Source organism: Miniopterus natalensis, chromosome 9 (genome assembly GCF_054644295.1).
Source record: "Miniopterus natalensis isolate mMinNat1 chromosome 9, mMinNat1.hap1, whole genome shotgun sequence".
Classification (NCBI taxonomy): Eukaryota; Metazoa; Chordata; class Mammalia; order Chiroptera; family Miniopteridae; genus Miniopterus; species Miniopterus natalensis.
In genome coordinates, this window is record NC_142089.1 from 40,713,302 (window position 1) to 40,740,377 (window position 27,076).

Here is a 27,076-nt window from a genome sequence, read left to right on the forward strand (position 1 = left end):
CTCTTGCCCACAATGTTTGTTGAGTTGGCTTTCTGTCAGGATGCAGAGCAGTGCTATCCAATGGAAATACAGTGTGAGCCGCAAATGTGAACCACATGTGTGACTGAAAATTTTCAAGTACACACATTTATATAACCAAATATATAAAAATAAATTTCAACATGTAATTGTTGTAAAGAATATTAATGAGATATTTTAGAGTCTCTCTGTTTTGTGCTCTCTTCGAAATCCGGTGTGCATCTTAAATTTACATCACATCTCAATTTCGACTAGATGCATTTCAAAGGACACTTAAGACATATTCCTGATTTTAATGACTTTTTTCAGTGTGTCTCCATTTAACAAGATGGCAGATTTATAAAAGAAGTTTGTATATTTTATCATCTTAAGTAAGTTTTTTATGTCTTTCTTTGTTAATGAGTTTTATTTATTTAATGAATAAGTTGAAATTTATCAGAATCTTTTCAGCACAATATTATATTCACAATATAATATTGTGAATTATATTTATAGATTTCTTAATGTTAAACTATTTTTTTCTTACTCTTAAAATAAAGTCTAATTTATTATGATATATAATGCTTTTGAAAAGCTGGATTCTGTTTGCACTTATTTTATTTAAAATTTTGCATCAATATTCATAAATGGGATTGAGCTATAGTTTCTTTTTTCTATTTTTTGTCAGGTTTGGTAACTTATAAAGTGAACTTTAGAACTTTTACTCTTTCTCTAGTTTCTTGAACTGTTAAAATTGCATCAGAGTAAACTGATTCCTCAAAGAGAAAAGAATTCCATTGTATTTGAGTCAGTTATTGTTGTTGCGGGTCTATGCTTCAAGCACATTGCCACTGGGCCTATCAATGTTCCCTCTCAGCAATATCCATTATATCCTTGATCACAGCTACAACATTTAAAAATTTTAATAAGAATGGCTTCACTACTTCCATGCACTCTTTCTGGCTCTCAGTATGCTCTTTTATCAGAGCAGTCTGCTCTTATTTATTGCTGCTGTATCCCTGAATTATACCAAAAGTAAAAAAATAGATTTTTTTAAAAAATGACTCTCCAACTTTCTACATTTCCTCTGCTTTCAATGGGGATGTTTCCTCTGCTTCAGTGAGCTGTAATTGTTTACTTCTCTTTTGAAACTGCTGATTCTTCTCATATATGCAGCCTTTATTGCTTATCTGTCAATGTAGGTCTAGATTAAGCAGTACTTCCCGGCTGATATAAGTTCCTTGCACACTGTGTAGGTTTGGATACATGGCTCTCCGGGTAGGGATGGACCAATGGGTGGCAAGCATAGGAGGGCATGCCTTGTTCTTGGTGTAAGTGGACCAGCCAGCAGGGTCTGCTTTCCCCCTTCCTCCCCTCTCTCCACAGTGAGGAGGATGACTACAGGGTCCACAGGTTTCTCTCTGGATGGAGTGAGTGAAAATATATGAATAACCTCTCAAGTATGCTGATGGGATCAGTGTGGCCTTCTGAGTCCCTCTGTGATCATGAACCTTATGTAAGTTATATCTTAGATGCACCGAGTAATGTTGATGTGGTGAACAGTTTTTGCTTCATAGTTTCTATCCCCACACTTATTCTGGTAATAGCTCCTTTTCTCCCTTTGACAGTCTTTTCTACCCCTCCAATCATATCTGGGCGTTTGTATTCTTAACGGTTGTTTGTCATAGAAACTTGCCTGTCTTCCTCCCCGTGTTTAGCCACGATAGTGGTCATGTGACTAAGTTCAATGAGTTTTGGTTTAAATTAGTCCATCAGGAGACCTCATCAAACCTGGCTCCATTGATTAGCCCAAAGGGTGAACAATGGTCCAAGCCAGGTCAATCAGAGCCCATCCCAAGAATATTTGTGAAGTAGATCTTGGATAGGCCAGCTGTGGAGATGTAAGCTTAAAGGATTTAAATGTTCAGCTCCCTGATCACATGGAGAAAAATTAGTAAGAGGAAAGAAGCTGACATGCTAGAAAAAACAGAGTCCTGAGTACTTGGTTCTGGTATTCACGTTTTATGGAGCACCTCCTGTTTCTTGCTTTCCCTTAGCTGTGCAGTTCTTCATATATAATTCTGCAAGCTACCCAAATAAATCCCCTTTTTGCCCACGTCAGTTTCAGTTGTAGTTCTTCATTTTAACTGAGAGTATAGTGAGTATGGGCTTATATGTATATTGCTCTTTCACCTATTTCATCCCATGGAAACCTAACTCTTCATGTGGGATCCTTTGTTAATTTTTAGGGAGACTGAACAATATTTTCCCTTCTACATTCATTTAAATTTCCTCAACGGAATAGCAAGAGAGATATTGGATACATTATTAAACTTTCCCTCTATGTTAATTTCTTTCCTCCGTCCTTTGTGATTCAGTTCTCATTATTTTCTTTCCCTTTCTGAAACATGAACTGATTTCTCCCTCAAACGTTAAAATTGAGGAATAAATTCAACTATTCTAGTTAGAATATAATAGTATTTGATTCCAAAAACCATGTGTAACAGGGCAGCACCACTGTAAAAATTTTATTTCAGAAACAATTTTAAATGTCTAGTGAGTTTAGTAATTAAGATTTTTGTCTTGAACTAGTTGCAGGTACTGAATGAGCACTGGTGCGATCTAGGCACACAGTCATATGGACTAACTCCTAGAAGGTTTGTAACTTTGGTGCAAGTTAATAATTTGCCCAATATTTTCCACAAATCCTTTGACTTCTGTTTGACTTGCAAAAAATATTCCATTAATTCCATTAATTAGCATAGGAAATATAGTCAATAATATTGTAATAACTATATATGGTGCCAGTTGGGTACTGGAAATATCAGGCAGAATGCTTTGTAATGTGTATGATTGTCTAACCACTACATTGTACACCTGAAGCTAATACAAAATAATACTGAATGTAAACTATAATTGAAAAAAAATTCTTTAATAAAAAATAAAATAAAATAAATATTAAATGAGAATAAATAGATCTTTAAAAAAATATTCCATTATTTTAGCAGCTATGAATTCTCCTTTGCACTTGTTGGTAAGCAAAAACTATATTGGGAAGTGATGAAATTTAGATCACAATCTAAAAGTACTGTCTTTGTTCTTGAACTAAGCTTTTTTTTTTTTCTTTCCCCCCCCCCCCCCCAAAACCTATGAAAAGGCCCTGGTTCGTATGGCTCAGTTGGTTGGAGCATTGTCCCATACACCAAAGGGTGGTGGGTTTAATTCCTGGTCAGGGCACATATCCAGGTTTTGGATTCAATCCCAGGTTAAGTCATATCAGAAAGCAACCAATCAATGTTTCTCTCTCACATTGATGTTTCTCTCTGTCTCCCTTCCTCTCTCTAAAATCAATTAAAAAACAAACAAACCTGTGAGAAGACAAAAGTAGGATATTTAATCTTTTCTAATAACAAACCGGAAGCAATGTTTTATTTGAAGCAGAACTTTGTTCATCAGGTATTCTTACACTTGGTGATAGCGTCGTCTCAATAAAGTTATTCCAAATTTAACCAATCTTGGGACTAGCCTTACCACCTTTAACTGCACATCCGTTTCTTGGTCCGTCTCTGACAATCATATCTAGACACTTTTGTTTTTCTTATAAACACCCACAGATCAAAAGAATCTTTGAACTCTCTGTGTCTAGCTAGTTGCCTTGCTGCAAGTCTAAAACAAAACTGATGCATGCCCTATTAAATCTATCTGAAAGGCTTGCTCTAAAACACTGTAAAAAGTTTCATGGGGTGAGGGAAGGCAGGCAGCCAGGGTTTCTCTGACTATCTCACCCCTCACATCTCTAACAATGCCCCATCCCCGCATCTCAGTGCTTGCACTTACTTCCAGATTTTATATAAGCCATTTTTCTTATTTAGAACCCCCAATCTTATTTAGAACAGCCACTCCAGACCCATTCCAATTTTCTTTGGACTCTAAAATTTCATCTTCGTAGAAGAAACTTTCCTAACGCATCTCATTTGGTTCTCATCATTCTTCTACTTCCAGCGTCTCAGGACTCTCCAACAGGTTACATCTCTGGATACGGCACCTGGTCTTTCACTAAGTTGTTCTCTGTGCATGTTATATAACTCTCACTTGGCTGCAAACTTCTTTGATGCCTCTGGCAGCCCTTTGGTGGTAATAATACTAATATTACAAAGCTAATATGGAGGGTTTATTATGCTCCAGACACAATGCTAAGTAATTTACTGGCAAGGTTACTATGCACAATGCATAGTAAGCCATTAATATAGGTTTGTCATTAATACTATTTATAGCCCCATGAAGTAGTATTATCTTCTTTTCCCGGATAAGGAAACTGTGAGGCACAGAGAGTTACATAACTAGTACAGAGTCCTGTAGTTCATTAAGTGGCAGAGACAGAACTTGATCCCAGTCTGTTTGGCACCATTATCTGTCCGTGTTCTTAACCAGTACAAAATTTTTGGCTAAATACACACACACACACACACACACACACACATACACACACACACTAGTCTCTCTCTCTCTCCCTCTCTCTCTCTTTCTCTCTCTCTCTCTCTCTCTCTCTGCAATAACACCCTTGCTGTTTTCAGGGCAGTGTAAGTTGTACTTAGACAGGTTTTACTCTGAAGTTTTTTTCCTCTTTTAAAATTCACCTGCCTCATAGCTATAAGGAAAAAAGTCACAAGTATTTCTGTCTCCCTGGAGAATTTCATTTTAATATTTAGAGGCCGTTGCTATATGTGTACTTAGAGGGAACAATGAGCTGTTTAAAACTTCTAAGTTGCTTAGGAACTGGGTTTTTGTTTTTTAACTGTTAATATGCTACTTAAGTCAGCTTCTTTCGCTATATTTCCTTTCGTACATCTAGCCACCTCATAGTTGCTCTGGTGGAAAGAACTGAACTATGTCAAGGGCTGAGCAATATTGAAAGTTCATAGGTATATTTACAACATAACTGATTAATCGAATTAGAGGCTCAGTGATGATCATGCAATGCATCTTACTTCTTAAGGTTATTTCCTTTGGTGCTCTGAGTGGCCCTGTGATGTAATGGCTTTTCTCCTAGTCATGTTGCTAGATTGTGGAGGGAGAAATGCCCTTCTGTTGCTGTCCCCTAGGGCTTTAAAAAGGCTTTCCCCTTCCTTTCCATCTCCCTCCCTTTTCGTCCCATAGGCCACCTGCCCTCTTCTTCCTTAGCGGCCAGGCCCTGCTGGAAGGGCACAGAGATCTAGGCACCCAGGGGCCTGGCGCCCTCTGAAAGGCGCCCGGGGTCACAGGGGACCAGTCAGGTGGCAGGTTATCAACCCAAGCAGACCAGGCGTCATAACCCTCCCCGCTTCGGCAGCAGCGCGGCTCCAGATCCCATCCCTGGAGGCTGAGAAACCGGGGTTCACCCCCCGCCAGCCAGAGCCCAGCCCAGGTGCCTCCCTCCGGATTTCCACCGGGGTCAGCGCATGGGCTCGAGGGCGCTCACGGCCGCCGGGGCAGCGGCGGGAAGACGCGTCGTTGGGAAGAAAGTTGCTTTCCTACAAGGACTGCGGGTGGCCGCCGCACTCCGCACCGCGGGCAGCCAGGCGGGGGCGCGCGGGCGCGGAGCCGAGCGGCGCCCGCGGGGTCCAGGCGGCGGCCGGCCGCGCGCCCGGGTCGCGGCGCTGAGCGGCGGCGAGCGCAGCCGTCTTCCGTCGGGCGGAGGCCTCCCCTCCCCGCCCGCTGCCCTGCGTCCCGCCTCCCGCCCCAGAAATGATCTCGGGCATTGCCAGTTTGATGCCAGAGCCCCCCTCGGGTGGGTTCTTTTGTCTCTTTGTTTTAATGACAGTTCCCAGCCCTTGGCACGCCGCGCTTGGTTAACTCCCTGGCTCTCTTGAAGGCAGCTGGGGTGCAATTTCTTCTGCATCATCTTTTGGGGGATAATTGTTTATGACGTCAGCCGATTGATTTTTCTCCCTTGAATGAGAGAGGCGGGGGTTTCACAGATGTGTGCGGAGGCCACAGACACTGACATTCCTTTAGGGCAGAAGGAGCCGGGGAATAGGAGCTGGGAAGTGTGCGGCTAAGACTTCAGGCTGCGCGGCGTTAAGTTCTTGTTTTTGTTGTTGTTTTTTAAAATCCCCTCCGCAGCGAGCCGCTTAGGTGCTCCTTTCACGCCGCGTCCTGCGCTAAGGTGGCAGCGCCTGATCCTAACCGCGGGTACCCGGCCGCTGCAGTCGGTTTCGCGAGGCGCGGAGGAGGGGCGGGGGAAGTGCGTCACCAGGTGGGGAAGGGGCTGCGCGCCGCGCGCCGGGCGGCGGGGCTGGGGGTGGAGGCGAGAACGCGGCCGGGAAATAGGTTCGGGGCGCTCTCCCGGGGTATTGTGTCAGGAGATGCGGGCCGGCTACCATGTGACGCGGGCCAGCGCTGAAGGGATTGGCCGGGCGCGCGGGCGGCGCAGCTCGCCGGCTGGCTGCTCGCTCCCTTTCTCTCGCAGCATCTTCCTGGGAGCCCGTAGGTGAAGCAGCACCAGCTGCATCCATGGCCTGTCTTTGGGGTTAATACTTGTCTTCTTTGGCTTCAGCAGCAACGGATAGAGCAGATCTCCAGGAAGCAGCTGCAGCAGTGTTGGGAGGATTTAGCTGGGACCTGGAATCGTATCCTCCTGTGTTTTTTCAGACTCCTTGGAAATTAAGGAATGCAATTCTGCCACCATGATGGAAGGTAGGATGCTTTCTGCCGTGGTTGACAGGCTTCAGGCAAGGTGTTGGGCAGGACAGCGTTGAAGAATTGTGTGCAGCTTGTGTTTGTGGCTGGTCTAGAACCTGGGTGCTGGGATTTGCAAGCAGAAGTGCTGCAGTTTGCTTGCAGTGGACCAGGGCTCAGACTCATGGAATCAAACCACAGGGTTTCTGTTTAGCTCAGAACCTACTGAGCTCCCAGCTCTTTTAAAAGAGAAAAAAACCTAAAGTGCTTGCAGGAGCTGAGATAGAGCTACTAAAGCGCTTGCAGAGCAAATAAGTTGGGAGAGAAGATAAGGTTGTCTGCTCTGGATTCCTGGGACTACACTGATTAAACATTTACAATGGAAACTTGTTTCCTGAAATTGACATTAGACAGGAGAGGTCATTGACAGAGTTATCCATGCTGTAATTTTTACTGAACTGGCTTTTAAATTTGTAATTCTTGTAAGATATGTTTATCTTTGCAATTTACATTTGACTGTCGGGATGACAGATGCAGCAAATTTGTGCCATAAGGTATAGTTTTGTGGGGACGTTATTGCAAAGAATGAGCAATGTAAGGAAAATATCCAGGCCCCTTGGCTCCTGATTCGGGGTATTATCGGGTTGTTTTCTGTTGTTGTTTTTTTAATTTTTGCTTCCTAAATGTGTTCCCCATGCAGTGTTGCTTAGCCAAGCATCAAATGATTGCTTACTGATTACCTTTTTCATTCAATATTAAGTGTAAGGAGGAACTCTTCCTAGGGAGATGTTGTTCAAACTATATTTTATTCCACTAAATTACCCTTTCAATCCTAAGATAGTGACAGCCGAGACTGCCTAGAAAAAGCAGCAAGCTGATTAAAAAAGAAACAGTCTAGCCTAACCCTGGTTTTGATTTTCTGTTTTCACACTACAGGATGGTGCAAAACTCCTGGCCTTTCCTAAGATGACAGGCAGAAATTTGTCCCTAGCCTGGATTTCACAATGCAGAATCCAGTGCATAATGGGTCTCAAATCAGCCATGAAAATGGCAGAGAGGCCACCTCTTAAACTAAGGTCTGTCCTACAGATTTTAAACATTCCTTGGAAATTTACCAAAATGGAATAAGAGGAGGGTTTCAAAACAACAGCAGTGTAGTCTGTACATATTTGGCAGAAAATAAGTCCTTTGCTCTATCTACCGTCATGTCAAACATCGTTAATGTGATCTGGGTGAGTGAAGAATTTTATAGTCATGGCCCACAGATTTTAGAATGTAGCCTTAAAAAAGAGATTGGGTATCATTTTGATATGGAGCCTGGTCTTGTTTGCAAAGGGCTCTCAAGCAATTCTTTAAATATAGGCCTAAATAAACTGAGATTACGAACGCTCTAAGATTAAATCATTTTCATTAATTAAAACTGGATTTAATCTTTGAATAACAAGGCAAGACAAACAGAAAGAGTGTTACTGGTGTACTTTTCAATTAAAAGCTCATGTAGATTACCCTTTCAGAAAAAAGAAATCTTGTCTGTGGGGGTACTGTATTTCCTTAGCTGAATTTTATGTAGAATTTCTTCAAAATTCTGATTCAATTTAATCTTACACAGGGGAGTGGAACATCTTTCATTTTACTTCTGGTCTGGCAGACTATGGAGTTAAAGTGTCTTCTTTGAAGGAAGTAACATTTATTAATGCTCATTAATGATTCTCCTGGTAAAATTGTCTGTTGTGCCATCCCAGAATGTCAGTTCAAAGCCCTGTAATAAGCTTATTTGAGCTGCCTAAACTGAAATGAGAACTGTAACAAAGACTTATGTTGGAGCTGAATCAACACTATTGCTCTGGGTTTGCCAGATTTATCTAATGAAGGACGTTGTCTTAGCACTGTTATGACTTATGGGTGACACCGTGGATACTGTTACCTTCTGTCAGATTGTTGCAAAAGAAATTGGACAGGTGTTACCATTGACTTAAAATTTAAATAAAACTAATAATTTGTTTTTACCTACACATAGTTCCTACTTAAATGCTTTCCAAGACTTACCATCCTAATGGTTCAGTGATCTTAGAAAGGCAGGTGGGGACCTTAACTAGAAATCAATTTGCCTATCAATGACCTTCCAACTTAGTCGCCAGTCTTTTGGGCAGTATATACATACATGTTTCTGATATTGCATCCCAGAATTTCACTTCTGAATTGCTCTTACTCTGAAGGTATGGGATAACAGTTATGATTTCCTCTTACCTCATTCCTAGTGGGCTCTGAGAATGTCACCAAATATCTAGGTAGTTAAAATGATGTCTTTTCTCAACTAGCACCTGCCTCTCTTTGTCTCTCTGTGTCTCTGTCTCTCTCTCACACACACACATGCAGTCATCCACACATAAACACTGTTCTAGAAAAGGAGAACCTCTGTTTGCATTTGTGTGTGCATATATTTCTATATTCAGAAAAGTGAGTCTTCTCAGGAAAAGCATGGTCATGGCAACTTTTCAAAGCTACTTCTTTACTTCGTGTAAAACAAGTGTAAACAAATATTCACCTGAATGGCTCATAGTGTAGTTTTGTGTCCTTGTTTTGATGGGACATGATATAGGTTCCATTCATTCGATCTTGTCATAGATGAAAAATATTACTACCTCCCCAGTGATTCTAATATCATACAAGGCAGTAATATAATTCTGCAGGGACCTCAAGCCGGTTACCAGTAGTTTGTGGCTCCAAATGCTTTTATTAAAAAGTATTGTTTAAGGGACTTGATTTGCTGATTCCTGCATTCATTGATTTTTAGCAATGGTTGGTATTGAGTTGTGTCTTTCCTAAAGAATGCCACGTGGTCTGGAAACTTATGTAGTATGAATGTGAAGGGAAAGGACGAGCAAAGGGAATTGTTTGCTAAATGGTGTGTGTGTTGTCTTAAGTGTACAACAGTCTATGCGATTAGGGAAGCTGTTCGAGGATTCTGTTGTATTTCATGTATTATTATTAAAATTTGAGAATGGCATTTTAGCTACCTCTTCCAAGGTAAGTGCAAAAACTAAGTTAGGATTTCTTAGGACATCTGTGTATTCATAAAGTAGTCTGGGAAGTTTTGCCTCGTCTGTGCAGAATGGCACTGAAAGTGCTTGTGTTCTGAGTTCCATATTCAGGCTCTTAGGTGTTATACTGGAAAGGTAGGATTTTTGGTGGCAATGATTTCATCTTATATAACATATTTTTTAATTAACAAGCATGTGTTAAGGCTTTACTTGGTTTCATTATAATGTACAGGGTGATGTAATAAGTTTTGTTATATTTACTATTCACAATAACCTGCAACTAAGTGTATTCTGTATATAGTACTTTTGCAGTACTTTTTCTAAATTGCAAAAATAAAAATAGTAATACATCGAGGCAGAAATATGGTGGAATGGAATTTGAACCCAAGTTCATTAAACAACAGTGCTCATATTTTGGATCCAATATAACATTTTAAATAGGAACCTTTTTTTTTTTTTTACTTTGCATCAGGTGGTCATGTTAACCTAATTGAAAACTAAGACTTATTTCTGTGGTGGCATACACTGTCTCTCTCTCTTAAATATGAGTACTCACATAGTCATGATTTTTAATTCCTTGTTAAGGCCTTTTATCTCTAAAATCATTATTTAGAAAATTTTGAATAATTCTAGATTGACTGACCTTCTGTTGTTGCAATAAACCGTATGACAGTAAAGGCTTTTTTTTTTCCCTGTCTAGAAATGGAGTTTTATTTATTTGGAAAATTTTTTGATGTGATCAAAAAGGAACAAAGCATTTTGAAGCTGGAACTGTTCATGTTCTAGTTAGCTAAGAAGTTTTAAAAGAAATGCTTCTAACTTTCCTACTGATTCCCTTCCTAGAAATAGTGAAGTTATTTTGGAAGATCTTAAGCATGCATACGAGATTCTAATATATGTTCTATTAATTATGTAATTTCTCTCCTTCTTCAAGGCTCTATGCCAGAAAGAGCCTACTTATATGTATGTTTCCATCCAATTTCAGGGGTCAACTCTAAATCTCTAAAAAGAACATGCAGTCCTTTAAAAAATTAACTTAGATAAACCATTCTAGAAGATTCTGGAAAATTCTTTCTGTTGAACTTGGCACATACACTATCCACATTTTAAATAAACAAGTTGCAGGAAGTCAGCAACTCACAGTTTTTATGTTCCTGAAAGTTTGTGAATTGCTCTCTTGAAACAAGTTTTCCCATAGGAATAATGATATAAATGATGGTTAGATTCTCACACTTGTCTTTTGAAGACTATTAAACTCAATATCTAGTGTTTGCTATAAAATGGGTAAAGAACAGTACGGTTACTATAGTAATTAGCCAGAAGAGCACAATCGCATTAAATATGTTTTCAATTTTGAATGTTACTATTTGAGGGAAAGAAGATTTAATTAGAGGACTCTGAGGAGATGGGGAGAAAATTTGAAGGGGATTTTTAGGTATGTTTTCAGGAGTTCTAGAGACTCATGACACTGATTTTTCAATTATGTTCCATTTTACTACCATACTTGTGGTTTATATTTTCTCAATTCAATTTTATCATGTCTACTGCTGTTAAATTGTGATTATTTTCATTATGTAAACTCACAAGTGGAATTAAGAAAGGTAAAGAGAATTTACTGAGATGACTATAAAGGAATTGTAAGGGTGAAGACAGGTGAAAGCATTATATTTGGGTTCAGATCTGAAAACGCCCCTGTGGACAAATTAACTGACTGAGGAAGAGGTCATAGGTAGAAGGGAACTGGGGAGGGTGGCAACGGCAGGAACCCCTTGAGGAGAAAGTGGGCTGTGGGGCGGAGGCATTGGGGCTGTTTTATATGCTGAGCACCAAGGATTCCTGTGAGTGCAGGATCACTTGCTTACCATTGCATAGCTAGTGGGGAAGGAGGTTTAGACTTGAGAGCGGGAGTCTCCATCCTGGGAAAGGTATGCCATTTAACTGCATCTATAGAATGTTACAAAGATATTTTGTTATCTCTGGTTTAAATACCATATATCATGTCACTTCCTTGTGTAAAAAACTTCTATATCTTCTCATTTCTCTTAAAATCCATAGCATAAAAGAGCTTGCATATTCCGGCCCTCTGTGCCTCTTCAAGCTTATTTAATGCCTCACTTACACTGACAGCCTTGCTACCTGTCTCGGAGGGTTTAGAAAAAATACCTTCCTGCCTCGGGGCTTTTCCTCTGTCTAGAACACACTTTACACTTTTGGCAACTCGTGGAGTAACTGATTCTCTTGCGGTTCCAGCAAAACTGCCACCTCCTCAGGAGGCCTTCTCTATCATTCTTGTCATCACAGACTCCCAAACACACATCCTGGGCCACTGAGTCCATTTTAGCCCCCTCTCTCTCCTCAGAGATGAACTTATGATTCATGGTTATTTAATGGTGTGCGGGCTGAATCTCTTCCTCAGAGGGAAGCTCCGTGAGGGCAGGAATCTGGTCTATCATAGTCACCCCTGTAGCCTTAGCTCTCCACACACAGTGGACACTTAGCATGTTTATTTATTGAATAAGTGGATAAAACCAGATATTAATGACTTGGATGACTTCAAACTATATATTGTAAGGTATTATGTTGGGCATTATGGTGGATATAAAAAATAAATGTTCATATTTATATTTCCACTGGAGAAACAAGAACTATAAACCTGAAATAATTAGGAAAAGATAATGTATTATGGAGCACTGAATTGTGAGAGACATATATATAATAAATACATTTTGAGAAGCAAAAGAAAAGAGTCCACTTGAAAATATGTACTTGAGCTTGATTTATTTTGGTGATTAGCTCCAAGAAATGATTTCATAACGGAAAGGGACAGGATATAGTACAGCTCTTCAAAGAAATTTCCAGAAATTCCAGAGATGGCCTTGTCAATATCCTGTACCTTTTTTTCTTTCTCTCTTCTGCTTTCCTTGTATTTCTGCCTTGCCTTTCTCCACTTTTCTCATTCTTCCTTCCCACCTTTCCTTTCTTAGGATCTCTTTTATTTTTTTCTGATTTATGACCAAATCTGAAAATGGTGGCTTGTAGAGACAGAAAATTTGAATTTTGTAAAATATTTTTAAATAAATAAATGAGTATAAATCTTGTGTGATGTATTTGTGCATACAGTGGCAATGTGGTGGTATATGAGATTGTTTAGACAAGTTATTCCTGATCAGATAATTTGTTAAGAAACCCAATATGTTTGCTGAATTTGTACAGTTAGGATTTTTTTGGTAGGAAGAGCATGGATCCAGAAGTCAGTCTTAGGTTTGAGTCTAAGTGATGTGACTTCTTGGCTATATGCCTTGAGAAGGTTACTTTACCTTCCTGGGGTTCTGTTTCCTTGCAAATAAAATGAGAAAATTGATCTGCCATACCTCTAAAACTCCCAGCCCTGAGAGTCTTTGGTACTTGCTGAGTACTTTGGGTTCTTCATATCTACTCCCTCCAAGGTTTGAATATGAATGATCAACGTCTCTTCCTCCCACCACAAAATAACTTGTCCTTGACACAAAAATAATTCAAATGTATTACCGCCTGCCTACTATTAGTGTAATCTTTCTCAACTGGTCTTTTGCATGGATGCCACAAGTTAGTTTTGCATCTTTGCTGTATTGGGAGACAAAAGCACATTTATGCAACGCTCCTCTATAGCTGCTAGCACATAACTGTTTATGTTTTCATCAGAAATCATATACTGAATGCTTACTAGGTGTTAGGCACAGTTCTAGGTGTTAGAGGTTCATTAATGAGCAAAACAGATAATAATCCCTGCCTATATGGAGCTTCTTGTTTGGTGCAGGAGAGAGATGATAAAATAAAGTAAAATGCAGAGTACATTATATGGGGGTAAGGACTTTGGAGAAGAACCAAGTGGAAGGAGTAGAGTAAATGGGAATGCAGTTGTAAATAGGGTGGTGATGTAAGACCTCACTGCAAAGACTTGCGAGAGGAGAGGGAGTGAAGAGCCATGTGATTATTTGGAGAAAGAGTCTGAAGAGGCGGGGAAAAGAGCAAGTGCAAAGACTCAGGATGTGGGCAGAACAGCAAGGAGGTCAGTGCATCTGGAGCAAGGGACAGGGGAATGTTCGAGGAATAAGAGAGGTAATATTCAAATAGACACCTGTGAGTCCCTTTCAGGGGAAGGAAAGCCAGTTTCCTTTGCAGAAGTCAGTCAGCATGCGCCTATGTTACCCATGTGTGAAGAAACAGGTGGGCATTCAGAAACCTGGCATTCTGATACTGGTTCTGTCTTGTGATGGTGCCTCTTGGGCTCGTCCTTCCCACATATCTTAGTAAATGAATTAATATCATGCTCCTGCCTGAGCTTCTGGTTCCAAGCCCAAAGTCAGAGCTGAGAGTTCAGCTACAACTCTAGGCTTGAGCATTTTCACACAAGAGATATAGCCCCATGATAAGGATGACTTCAGAATCAGAATTACACATCAACTCACAAATATTTTGACTACATACCAAAGACCTTTATTTTTATTTCTGATTCATATCAACTTCTATTATGCATCAGGACTGGTATTTTAGAATTTTTTAAAAGGCCATGCAGAGTGACTCATGTTGCATATCTTTAACAAACAGTATAATATGGAAAATATTGTGTGGCATTGCACACACTTCAGATTTTCCAAAATGCTTCATTCATTCAACAGGTACATCTGGAGCTTTCCCCTTAGTCTCAGGTGTGGTTTTAGGCACTGTGGATGTATCAGCAACAAAAAAGAGGGTAAGCTGTGTTCTCCATCCTCAGAAACTTTGAGTCTAGTCTTATGTTATCACATACTCTTGTACATATTTTATTCTCACGTCATCTCTTTGGCAGAAAGAATAGGTATTACTGACCTTATTTCAAATAGGAGGCACCAGGCCTAATGGTATTAAGTGACTCATTCAAGGTGACCACCTTACCAAGTGGCAGGAGCAGCATGTTTAGCCAAACTTCACTCTTAGTCAGGTGTTCTTTGTTTGCATAACGTTGTAACTAGAAAGTCCTCTTCACATTGGCCTGTGTTTCTGGATGACAGCAAACAGCAGATCATCTAAATTGACATGGCATTTCAAAAGCCTTCTTCGGAACAGGTTAATTTTATTATCAGGCCCTGATCCTTCAAACCAGCCATCAGCCTGAAGAGGGCCATCTAACGCAGAAGTGTTTTATTCCAGTGGGCTGCTTCCAGTGGCAATCCCCGGTTTCCGAGAATCTTGTGATGAGAAGGGACATGTGATATCACTAGGCCAGTGCACTCTAAACTTTCCCAGCTTACATTCTACAAAGTGTTTCATCAAAAGCCTGGCTCCCACTATGAACAAAAGCCCTTTCTCCCCGAGAAGGACAGCTAGGTGTTCACTCACATCCGTGAAAGCTTTGGCTGTTATCATGAAAACATGAAGGTGTGGGCTACCACTGGAGATTAACCAATCTAGTCCAACCTCGTTTTGCAGTTGAGGACACCAAAGCCAAATGAAATAACTTACCCAAGGATTTTTGTTCTCTCTGTAAGAGAACAAGTCAAGTTTATTTTAGTAGTGATTCAAAAAATGTGAATAGACAAAAGACTTGGAATCTGTGGTGTCTTTCACGTTCAAAGGTGCTGAGGCTGGCTGGGTGACTGCCCAAAGATGCACAAATGAATGTGTCCCTGGGGTCGTTCCTCTCCTGAGTACACATACAATGTGGCCATTTATAGCTCTCTCCTGTGCTTCCATGGCCCAAGGGTCTGCTGTCAGTGAGTCAGTGCCGTGCGGAGGGAAGGACCAGGACCTAAAGGGGCTGTACCCTTTAGCTCTGTGACCTTGAGTGAATTCCAGAACTGCTTTGACCTCAGCTTCCCTATTTGTAAGGTTAGAATGATGCTGCCTCCGATCAGATGAGATAATAAGTATTGAAGCATCTGCAAAAGTGTAGCGCAAATGCCAGTTATTTGCTCAGATGGCTCTCTCAGCTTGGTTGCTGCATGTGGACTTCTTAGCATTCAGTGGCTAGAAATTATTGCTTGCTATTTTGCTTTTCAAGTACACTATTGCTGCAGATAGGCCTTACAGATGTCTCTCTTCTTTTTACCCTACTGTTAATTACTAGGGTACTCTATCATTGTCTGTTCTGTAGCACCCAGGCACTGTGCTGCCCCTTTCTGGACCTTGGCAGGCATCACTAATCAATCACAGCTGTCTTTCTCTCTGGCATCAGCATCTGTCTCAATTTCACATTCCAGGCTACTTCTGCCAGTTTGCTTTTTCTACCGCAGGCAGTTTCCTAAATTTGAAACACAGTGAATAAAACTGGAATATAGCTGGTCTAGCTGTGCATCCGGCCTTTACAGATGCCCTGAATGAATCACTGAAAAGTGACCTGTGAAAAATTGCTCACAGTACTGGTTGTGGTAACAATGGAAGATTATCTGTAAGCCCTGTTGCAGGTAGGAGGACCCTACTTTTGAGCTACTGCCTTTAACCATCAAGTATCTCTTAGCCTCCTTGTGCCCCCAATTCAAAGAACTGTGTCTACCAGGTAGCCAAGCCAGAGTTAGTGTTTGGATTCATTTGTGATTCCTCATTCCTTCCTGCCTCACATCAGTGGGTCTTCTTGACTCTGTTCTCTGCCTTCCATCCCCTGCTACCATACCTGGGCAGACGTCTCTGCGTCCACCTTCCAGCCCATCCTCCTCACGGCCATCAGAGAGATCACTTGCGTCGTCTGCCTTCGACTGCTCCCCATCCTAAGATGAAGTCTGAATGCCTCAATGTGCTGTGCAACACTTTCATGCACAAGCCAGACGTGAGCTCCTTGCCCTTCTCCTTCCCTTGCATATGCTATTCATGCCCTTCTCTGTATGGTAACAGTCTGTTCTATCATTCAAGGTCAAACAAAAGTGTTCCTCTTCAACAAAGCCTTCCCACATCCCCCAGGTTTGTCAGCCTGGTGCTCATTTAGCTCTCGATTCTCACCCTTCAAAGGGCATGAAGCGGAAGGTTTAAGAGCACTGGCTTTGGAGTCAGACTGACCTAGGTTAAACCCCATCTCTGTGACCTTGGAAAGCTAGTGAACCTTTCCTCCTCTTGAAAATGGGAGTGGTAATAAGTCTCTTTTTCATGGGTAATCATGTAAGGTTGGAAGGATTAATCAGAAAGTGCACTTGTAGCACTCAGAGTTCTAGAGAGATACAGAACTGAGAGATAGAGAGAGATAGAGATAGAGATAGAGATAGAGATAGAGAGATAGAGAGATAGAGAAAGAGAGAGAGAAGACTTGATTGTGGGGACTGGCATGGCAAGTCCAAAATCCATAGAGCAGGCTGGCAGGCTGGCAGCCCACTTAAGTATGGGTTGATGCTATAGTCTTGAGGCAAAGTGTTAAGCTCTCAATAGATCATAGCTATTTTCTGTTCTTATACCTACTTTGTTCATTCCTCCCCCAAGGACCAAGGACTCTGCCAGAGTAGAGACCATGTCTTACTGGTTTTTGTATTCTCAATGTGTGGCTTGTGTAAGTGCTCAATAAATAGCCAGTGATTAAATAAACTCTGTTGAGGGATCATAGACCTTTGGGGGGATAGTCAAGCCACCAAGCATATGGCTATCATGAGAATTAAATGAGTTAATATATGCAAAACATTTAGAAGAGTATTTGATCCATGGTAAAGCTTATTAAGTGTTACTCTGCTGGGTACATCAAAGGCTCTAGCATAGTTCCTGGATACCAGGTAGTACCCAGAATTGTGCTTTCCCCAAGGTACCCATCTGTTGTGTGGGATCGCTCTGGCTGACAGCCATACTCTTGTTCCAGGTGAATGCAGTTAATCCACTATCACACACATTCTGCCTGACTCCTTTAATTGTTTGCCTCTCATTTAAAGAGAAACTAGATTTCATTGTACAACATGTGGAAAATAGGAAGATACAAAGAAGAAGTTGAAATCACCAATAATCTCATTATTATGAAATAATTAACCACTGCTAGAATGTGTTGAGTGTAGATCATGGGCTTTGGGGATAGATGATATGAAGCCCGTGAAGGCTGAGCAATATCATCAGTAAAGTGGGTGAAATAACACCTACCACATAAGATTGTGGGGAAATGAAATAAGATGATGTATGGATGCACTTAGCACTAACCTGGAATTTTATGTAAGCACTCATGAACACTAGCTCTTAAAAGCTTTATGGTCAAAATATATATTTGTGTCAAAGAACCTCATTTTATCATCACATGATATCTATGCATGTATATATATGTGTGTGTGTATAGACAGAAACACATGACTTTTTCACTTTATATTAGATTGTAATCGTTATCCTAGGTAGCATGTACATTTGTTAAAAGCTTGGGATCAGGAGACAAACTTCCTGAATTGAAATCCTCATCTCTCTGTCCTTGCCAAATGTGTGAATTTAGGCAAGTTCTTTAACCTCTCTGTGGCTCAGTTTCTTCTTCTGCATGAGATAATCTCTACCTGAAATTATTATAAGTATTAAATGAGTTTAATATATTATACATAGTTACTATTTTATTATAATATATACTATATATGTAACATATAACATACAATATACATAAAGAGCAATATTTGGTGCAGAGTAAATGCTCAATCAAGAAATGTTAGCTATCATTATCATTGTCGTGAAACAGTCTCCAAAAGCATTATTTTTGCTGGTTGCATAATATTTCATTCCATAATAATTTATTTTACTATTCCCCTGTTAGACATTTAGACTGCTCACTGGAGACTGATTTTTATACTGAGCTAGAATGGCTCATATTAATGAGCCACACGGTATGATAGAAATTCTCGTGTAATAAGACAGCTTGATGAGGTGGTGAAAGTTCTGTATTGGGTTCTAGTCCTGGCACGGTCCCAGCCAGCTGAGTGACTTTGGGCAGGCTATTTGCAAAGTAGTAGAAAGAGAAATTGATTTCAACTCAAAATATTCTAACATCTCCTGGCACCATTCTTTATTAGCTATGATAATAAGGACAAGAATTTGCCAGGTGAGTAGGAATTGATTTTTTTCTTTTTTTTTATGCTCACCCGAGGATATTTTTTCCATTGCTTTTCAGAGAAAGTGGAAGGGGGGGAGAGAGAGAGATGGATTGGTTGCCTCCCACACGTGCCTCCGCCAGAGCTGGGGATTCAACCTGCAACCGAAGTACATGCCCTGGGCTGGAATCGAACCCGGGACCCTTCAGTTCGCTGTCCAGTGCTCTAACCACTGAGTCAAACCGGCTAGGGCAGGAATTGATTGGGGTTTTTTCTGACCTCTTTGAAGGTCCTGGCTGTGTATCTCGAGCAAGTCACGATCTTTTTATTTTCCCATGTGTAGAGCGGTAAATCACATGAGCTTTTCTGCTTTTCTCACTTGGTTGTAAATATCAAAGCACAAAATATATGAGAAAGTATTTTGCAAGTTATGAATCTTTATATAAATATGTAATATTAGGGCCATTATTATATTTAGTATCTTGGCAACTGTTTTCAAGTAAAGGGTTAGGTTAGATAATTTTGTAGTTGCTAACTAGTTTGCTAACTAGATTTTTTTTAACCTATCTTTGTGGCAATGCATTTCAAGTTGGCATTGGGGAGAGGGGCTAACTGTAGTGGAAATACATCCTGACACCCTAGTACTAGAGCACAGAATCTCAAAACTAGTCAGCTACCTTTCATACATACAACTGTTTTTCTTCATTTTCAGGTACAAAGAGAGAAACACTTTTCTTAATTTGCTGAATTATTTACTTGGATGGGGAACATATAATTTTGTTAAACTGAGTAACAATATTGTTTCAATAATAAATATGTAGTGGGACAATTTAAAATACATTTTAAAGTGTGTTCAACTGAAATCTATCTTGGCCTAATTATACATACTGTATAGTTCTTTATATAATTTCATCAAACTCTAATTCACTCAAATTGCCAGATCAAATTATTTAATCTGAATTTCTTCCCTTGATTTTTTTCTATCTTCTATCTTTGTGGCAATGTGTTTCAAGTTGGCACACTCAAGAACAGAGTTTGTTGCTCTCTTGATCAATTTGGAGACAGGAAGTTTTTAGTGGCAGTGGAATGCGATGAGCTAGCCTCTGGCTCTAGATATGTGATACAAGTTTGCAAAACACATGCAGCCCTTGCTGTCATGGAGCTTGCATTCTGTTAAGAGGAGACAAAACTAACAAACCAGATCCTTTCAGATGGTGGTGAAATCAATGAAAAAACGAAAACAAAATAAAATCACGTGAAAGAGAATGGGGAGTGGTGGCGAAAGTCAAAACAACTTGGATCGTCAGGGAAGTCATTTAAGTTGATACTTCTTCACACTGTGACATGTAAAGATCTGGGAACAGCCTATTTCAGGAGTGAAAGATTCAGAGGCAAAGGGTTTGGAACTTGGTGAACTCAAGGAACAAAAGGAAACCAGTGTGGCTACAGATCAGTGAAAGAGGGGAAAGGAGACAGAGAGAAGGAAGGCTAGAGTCAGGCCAGGCAGGGCTTTGTGCGACATGGAGACGAGTCTGGAATATACCCCAAGGCAACGGAGGGCCACTGGATGGGTTTAAGGAGAAGGTCATGCTTCCATTTGCCTCTTCAGACAATTACTTTGGATGTGGGATGGACATGGACTTGAGTAGATATAGTTGAGTAGCTATATTCTGGGTTTTTGTTGTTTTTTGTTGTTGTTGGGTTTTTTTTGAGAGAAGAGAGGGTGGAAAGGGTTGTGGTGTCCTTCCCAAAACTACTCGGCACCATCACTGCTGAGGTCTGAGGGCTCAAAGTAAAGGTTTAACTCAGCTATTGAATAAACTCTTTTTCTAACCCAAATGGTTTTGGTATTACATTTCTTCTGAGGCATGCTGACAGGTGAAAAAAAATGAAAATGTTAGAGATCCAAGTATATTATGTGGTGTGTGTTTTTATGTACTTGTCTTTAAATGGCTTTGAAGCACTTCAATTCTTTGATAGTCATTTTGATACTGAATCAGTTTATTAGGTTTGCTCTCATCACTGAGGCTCTTTCTCTCTAGTCCAGATCAGAAAGATAGAAACACTTACGAGATCTTGCTGTTGACAGTCTGACCTCCCTATGTTCCATTTTTCTCCCCAAATGTTTCCATTAAACCCTCGTGTCCTCTCTGGAGTTCATTGACAGAGATCCCTACTGTCTCCTTAAACAAGATTTACCTGTGCAGTCCTCCAACTCTAGCTACGCTGCAGGTGCGGAAAGTGTCTGTGCTCTAAAATGTGTTTGTAACCCAGAGGAAAATATATGAGGCTTCCTGGAGGTGGGACTTATTCCTGTTCCAGCCTCCTTTATACTAAAGACTCTGGTTTTCTTATCTAATTACTGCTTTGATACAGAAGGTACGTGAACAGGCTTGAAAGTCAAAACAAATTGGATTAAAATCATACCTATAACTTACTGGCTCTGTTCCTTTGGGCAGGCCTGAGCTTCAGGCTTTTTTGTTTGTTCGTTCTTAGCATTTTAATCTATCACAAATTCACAAAATTGTCAGCAAGTATTTATTGAGGCTGCAAACATTGTACTAAGCACTAGATATATATGATGAGCAAACATCATGAACCCAGGCCTTGCGGAGCTTACAGTAAATTAATATGGATAATGAAATGACTATAAGTGACCAACATGCTGTGAAGGAAGCACTGAATGGGATTCTCAAAGAGCTTTTTAAAATATGGGACCTAACCTGATAGGAGAGGGTGAGTCAAAATTGTTGCAAGTGTTACAGGTCACAGTGCTTTTAACGTATTTCCTGTGACCTTTGTATTCAATTGATCATAGCCGTTGCTATAGTTATTTTGATTGCTGTTGTCGTTGTTAATATTACACACACCCCATGCCTGTATACATCCTCGCTTCAGTGAGCTCTCCAGAACATGTCACATGGTGCTCCACAAATGTCTACTGACTGTGCTCTTGGTTATTTGCCTAGAGCTGCTCTGCATCTGTGCTGCCTGGCTGCTGGCAGCTCACCTAGTTTCTGACCTGGTACCTGAGCAGTTTCTGGGGCTAGCCACTCATATTTTGGGTTCCATCCATGCCTGGACTCTCGCAGATTCCTTAGAAGGCTTCTGATCGTATTGCTCTATCTCCTAAATGAATGTTAGCCAGATCTCAACATGGCAACTGCCTCGTTGCTATGCTGTTCCAGAGGGAAGGAGGAATCTTTTAGGACATTTTCTGAAAGAACAGAAAAGTGCCCCCCTCTCTATTTAAGCCCTTCTGAAGAGCCTACTGCTTGCTGCACCTGCTCTGCACTCTAAGCATCTGTGCTGGCTGAGTTATGAACCTGAGGGTTAATTCTTCCCATTGTTCACCAGAAAGTTTTTCTTATTCACTACTGACCTGAGCCTAGATCATAAAACTAACCCTCAGACTTTTCCATTTCCCCATATCAAAGCCTGTGGAAATACAATTTTTAAATTATGAAACTGTAAGTACATGTACAGTACCTTCCTTTATCTGTGCAGCTGATTGGTGAAAGGAATACCTCTTTATGGCCAGAACCTCTGAGTCATCTCTTCCACTAGACTTGCTCGTAACTGACTTTAGTTCTTCCTTTTCTTCCTATCCTCTAGTTAAGCCTCACTAAAATATAGCTGCCCTATAACGTACTAAAAGAAAACTGCCCAGAACCGCCCTGGATCTCCAGATAGTGCATAATAGGGAAGGCTAAGAATAACATTATCCCTGAAAGGCTCCATAACTTCTAACAAGTAGGTACAGCTATAACCATCACTCCCTCCCTACCAAGAGGAGGAAATATTGAAGTAGAGTTTAGATTTAGTAACATAAAAATAGATACCATTTCCTGAGTCCCTGCTTTGTGCCAGAAACTATTCTTAAATTATCTATAAGCATTTAACTCATTTAACCTACACAACAAGACTATGAGGTTGATATTATGATAATTACCCCCTTATAGAGATGAGAAAATTGAGGTCAGAGAGCTCATGACTCCTCCAAATGTTTAGGTCTTGAACCTGATCTGACTCCTAAACTTAACGTTGTAAATCATGAAGTAATATTGCCTGTCAGTTGTTATCTTTAAGAAATTATATTTAATATATTCCCACATAAGGGGAAACACAGTGGTATCATTTGTACCACATTTATTAGTTAATAATAAGTAATATGATTATAATATACTCACCTAATTCTTCTCACCAGATAAAAATTAGATTTGAGAAGACTCCTGTCCAGTTCCTGTAATATCACGAAACATCTATAATACCTCACATAAAAATTTCTGTCTAATAAAAAAGTGAGTAGATGATTATAGAGGTAACAAAACTATTCTCCAGAATGTCTTTGTTCTGATTTTTTTTAATTAGATTAGTTTTCAATTTCTTACATTTTACTTTAGAGGTCTCTGTGGGCACTGTATGTTAAAGCAAACTAATAAACTACCTTGGATGTTTCAGAGAAATTTACAATGTCTTCTATACTAGAATGAGAAATCTATTTCCCCTGTTTGCTCAACAATCTATTGGACACATTTCCTAGTTTAAGTATAATAGAACTTTTATTTTATAGCATTTCAGGGACAATTCAATCATCAGTTGACTTTTGTTTAATATGAGAAATGAAGTTATTCTGCTTTGGCAAGGGTTATAGTTCCCAATTCCATATTAATAGCTTCATTATAGTTAAGGCTTAACCACTGATTTTAATTTAGTATTTTTACCAGATGCTCAGTCCTCAATAACTATAATAAAATGTGTATTTTAGAAATGTGTAAAAATATGCAGCTCCTCTCCAAGATTATTTATAAACCTGACATAGAGCATTTATGCTATTTACTCTGCAGTAAATACAAATACAGCGCTTAGGTATTGCCTTTTTCCTGCACATTGTATTTCTTTTTCTCATCACAAGTTCTTTAGTCATAGCTGGAAAAACAGCAGTATAGATTAACTCTGTGTGTGAGGCACATGCCCCCAAAGTGTGCAAAAGCCCAAGACTCTGTATGTTCTCTGAACATGTAATTAACTCATAGAAAGGTGGGTCCCAGTCACCCAAGGTTGGTAGTGATTATTGTCATTATTGCTATTATGTATATTTTACCCATGTTCCAGACTTTGAGTGAAGGTCTATATAACTGGCCTATCACCTTTATCTCACCATAACCCTACGGGGTTATTCTCAATTCCATTGGATAAATGAGAAAAAAGGCCCAAGGTCTCATGAACAGCTAGGAAGTGGCAGAACAAGAGGGAACCACTAAGTCCCTTAATCTGTATCTCTGAATCACTGTGTTTAAGGACTGCCACCCACCGTCTTGGGCTTGTCTGAGGGAGCTGGGATGGTGAGGCTCTTGTCCATTGTTAAGAACAGTCAAAGATTTCATATGGGACCTCTATCCCCTCTCATCACCCCAGCTGAGCTCTTGACTGTGCTTGTATTACTAGCTGTGCATTTTAAAGTCTTTACTGACTTGGGCAGATTCATTTAGCAACACAATCTCCAGGCTCTGCTGGCGTGGTTCCTCTACTCCCTCCTCTGCGCTGTGTACTGTCTCCCACTGTTACACTGCTCCCTCTTCTCCCTTCCCTCCTTTCTTCTCACGTTCCCCTGCCTGTTTTGCATGGTCCTGCCGCTTCCTATGTTGTTGTTCTGTGGTCTCTGCCCTCCTGTCCGCCTCGTGTAGTCGGGTTTAGTTGGCTATAAAACAGCATTGCTAAGATGAGTAAGCAGCCTTTTGAGCTAGGCCACTTGGGCCAAATCCTGGCTCCTTCGATTACTAGCTGTGCAATTTCAGGTAATTCACTTCTCCTCTGTATGCCTCTCTTTTCTGTTTTAAAATTTCTCAACTTTAAAATCAATATTATTATACTAATACCTATCTCATAGGGTTATTATGAGGAATAAATGAGCTAACACATCTAAAGTGCTTAGCTTAGTGCCTGGGACAGAGTAATTGCTCACTTAATCAGTTTTGTTCTATATTTGCATTATGGCAGGTAATTTATATCAGAAATCCCATCATTTGGTGCTGACAGAAATGACTTCAACCATTATATGGAAAACCCTTCCCCCAGGAAGAAAACAAAACAAGCTCTCCCTTTAAGGTGCTTGCCATTCCTTTAGTTCCCCTTGGCCACAACAAAGCATGTTGGCCGACTGCCACTGGGACCTCAGAGACCAAAACATCAGCCAAGTTTTGTTTTTCTCTTAACTCTTGCAATTCCCTCACCAAATCCCTGCCACCGATATTTATAATGCAGGGGGGTGTTGGCAATAGCTTCACGTTAGGGTCATGGTTAACCTGGGTCTTGTGGTCTTAGGGGACTGGGCAGAAAGCTGAGGGGACAATGGCTTTCAGTGCACTTGCCTCACAAAAGTCATGCTTCAGAGCATATATGATCATTTTGCGTGCAAGTGGGGAGGGGTTAGTATAAAGAATTCAAAATGACCCTCAGAGCCGGCTGTGTGCAGTATTTTTCATGAAGCATTTCATCTGCTGCTCACAGCCTCCTCATACAGATGGTATTATTTTTTTTCTATTGTAAAAATGAGGTTATCAGCAGTGAGGCCAAGAGAGTTAAGTGATTTGACTAAGGTCTACCCGAATCTCCCATCTGTGCTCTTAACCACATCACGGTCCTATTCCCTTCACTTTGGCATACACCCCCTTCCTATACCACCCTCTTCTGGCCTCAGTTCCCTCATCTGTAAAATGATAGGGTTCGGCAGGATGATGTCGCCCTGACATTCTGGCACTCTGGGTTAGCGTCTGAGTTTAGAAGCACTGAGTGTCCATCTGAATGTGTACGACAGGCTTCATTTGCTCACTGCTGCTTGGTTTATGCTGCAGTTGTCTCTGAATCACATTATATAGCTCTCATCCTGTTCTTGTACCTACCAAACACACTTTGCTCCATTACCAGTAAACAAATCCTCTTAGGAATCCAGTAGAGTTTCAAGAATTCTCTCCTAGTAGTTACTGAATGTGTGTTGCCTTGATCCACAGTTTTATACAATTTCAGAAGAAAAGGTGCTCCTGAGAGTCTAAACAAGGTTGCAGTCAACTATAGAAGAGAGAAAACCCAACCACCATTGAACTCTACGGAATTAAGTATCTTTTGTCTTGTTCTTTATAGTTTTATGAGATTAGGTACATGCTCCAAGGCTCAGACAGAACAAGGTTCCATAGCTTGTGTAGAAAATTCAAATTTGAGTCTGCCTGTATTTTTTATGAGCTACCATGACATTTCCCTTGGTGTAGCAGTAGAAACACCGGATTGGAAATTTCATTCCAGCTTTGCTAATAATTTTCAGTGTGCTGTTTTGTTAAGACCCGATTTATCAATAAAATCAATCTATAAAGTTGATTATCTTTAAACTGAGTAATCTCACAGATTCTATTTCTTGAGACACATTAATGCTTTAACTGGTTAGGAGAACATGACATCATCTTTTATTCCTCTCTTTTATCTCGTAGGTTCAATCACTAAGTACTATCAGTTCTCTCTTCATAATACCTCTCTGTATTCTCTTCCTCTTTCTCTCACCCACCACTGTAAATCTGGACCCCATTTCAATCCTGGAATCCTGAAATAAATTTCAAATTGTCCATACTCCCAGGATCCACCCAATTTCCCTCCAGGAAAAAATATATATGTATATATTTGCTCACTCCTTGCTCTTGTCCAAAGCCTCCATTATTTCTTCTCTAACACTTGTGGTATCAAGTTCTTTAGGCTTCCACAAGCAGAAATGCCCCAAATAAACTCTCTGTTCTCCTCTGTCCACCATCTTTATCTTATCTCTGAACCTTTGCCAGGGCTGTTTTTTGCAACTCTCTTCATAGAACTCTTCCAAGTCCTTCAAGGTCCATTCCATGTACAAAGAAGGAGCCCTGTCCCTGTTGTTCATCAAGAAGCAAATACGCTGAGCATGAGCAAAACGCCAGGCACATAATGAGCACTTAGTAAATATTTGTTGAATTAATGTCTGACTCCCACAAAGGTATCCTTGACTACTTTTCATCCTACATGCATATCAAAATTCTTTAAATCCCAGCGGCACCAATTTAGCAGCTCTGTGGCCTTACGGTGCCAGAGAGTTGCTTTATTTTCATACACTTAAGGAAGAATTAGATGAAATCAAAGAAGGGTTTAAACTGACCAAATCCAAGCCCTGGCCATTTCTCTTACAGACTTGGAGGAGGAGGAAGTTCTTTCTGTGTTAGGCCCTGTTCCACATGCTCTATCAATACTTACTCACTGAACCATTACAACAGCATTGTGAGATGGCTGTTATATTATCCCCATTTTACTGATGTGAAACCCAAGATTCAGAGAGGTTAAGTAACTTGCCCAAGATAAGAAAGTTATATCATGGTTAAACCAGGATTCAAA

At 40.3% G+C, this 27,076-nt stretch overlaps 1 protein-coding gene across 1 annotated transcript in view; it reads left to right on the forward strand.

Moving 5' to 3' along the window:
* Positions 1–6,462: 6,462 nt before the first annotated feature.
* The window catches only part of SGIP1 (SH3GL interacting endocytic adaptor 1), a 167,034-nt gene continuing 146,420 nt past the window's right edge, over positions 6,463–27,076 (forward strand). The window contains exon 1 of the mRNA XM_087820501.1: positions 6,463–6,672. Coding sequence (XP_087676627.1) covers positions 6,663–6,672 — 10 coding nt within the window. The 5' untranslated portion in view covers positions 6,463–6,662. The remainder of the gene's footprint in view (positions 6,673–27,076) is intronic.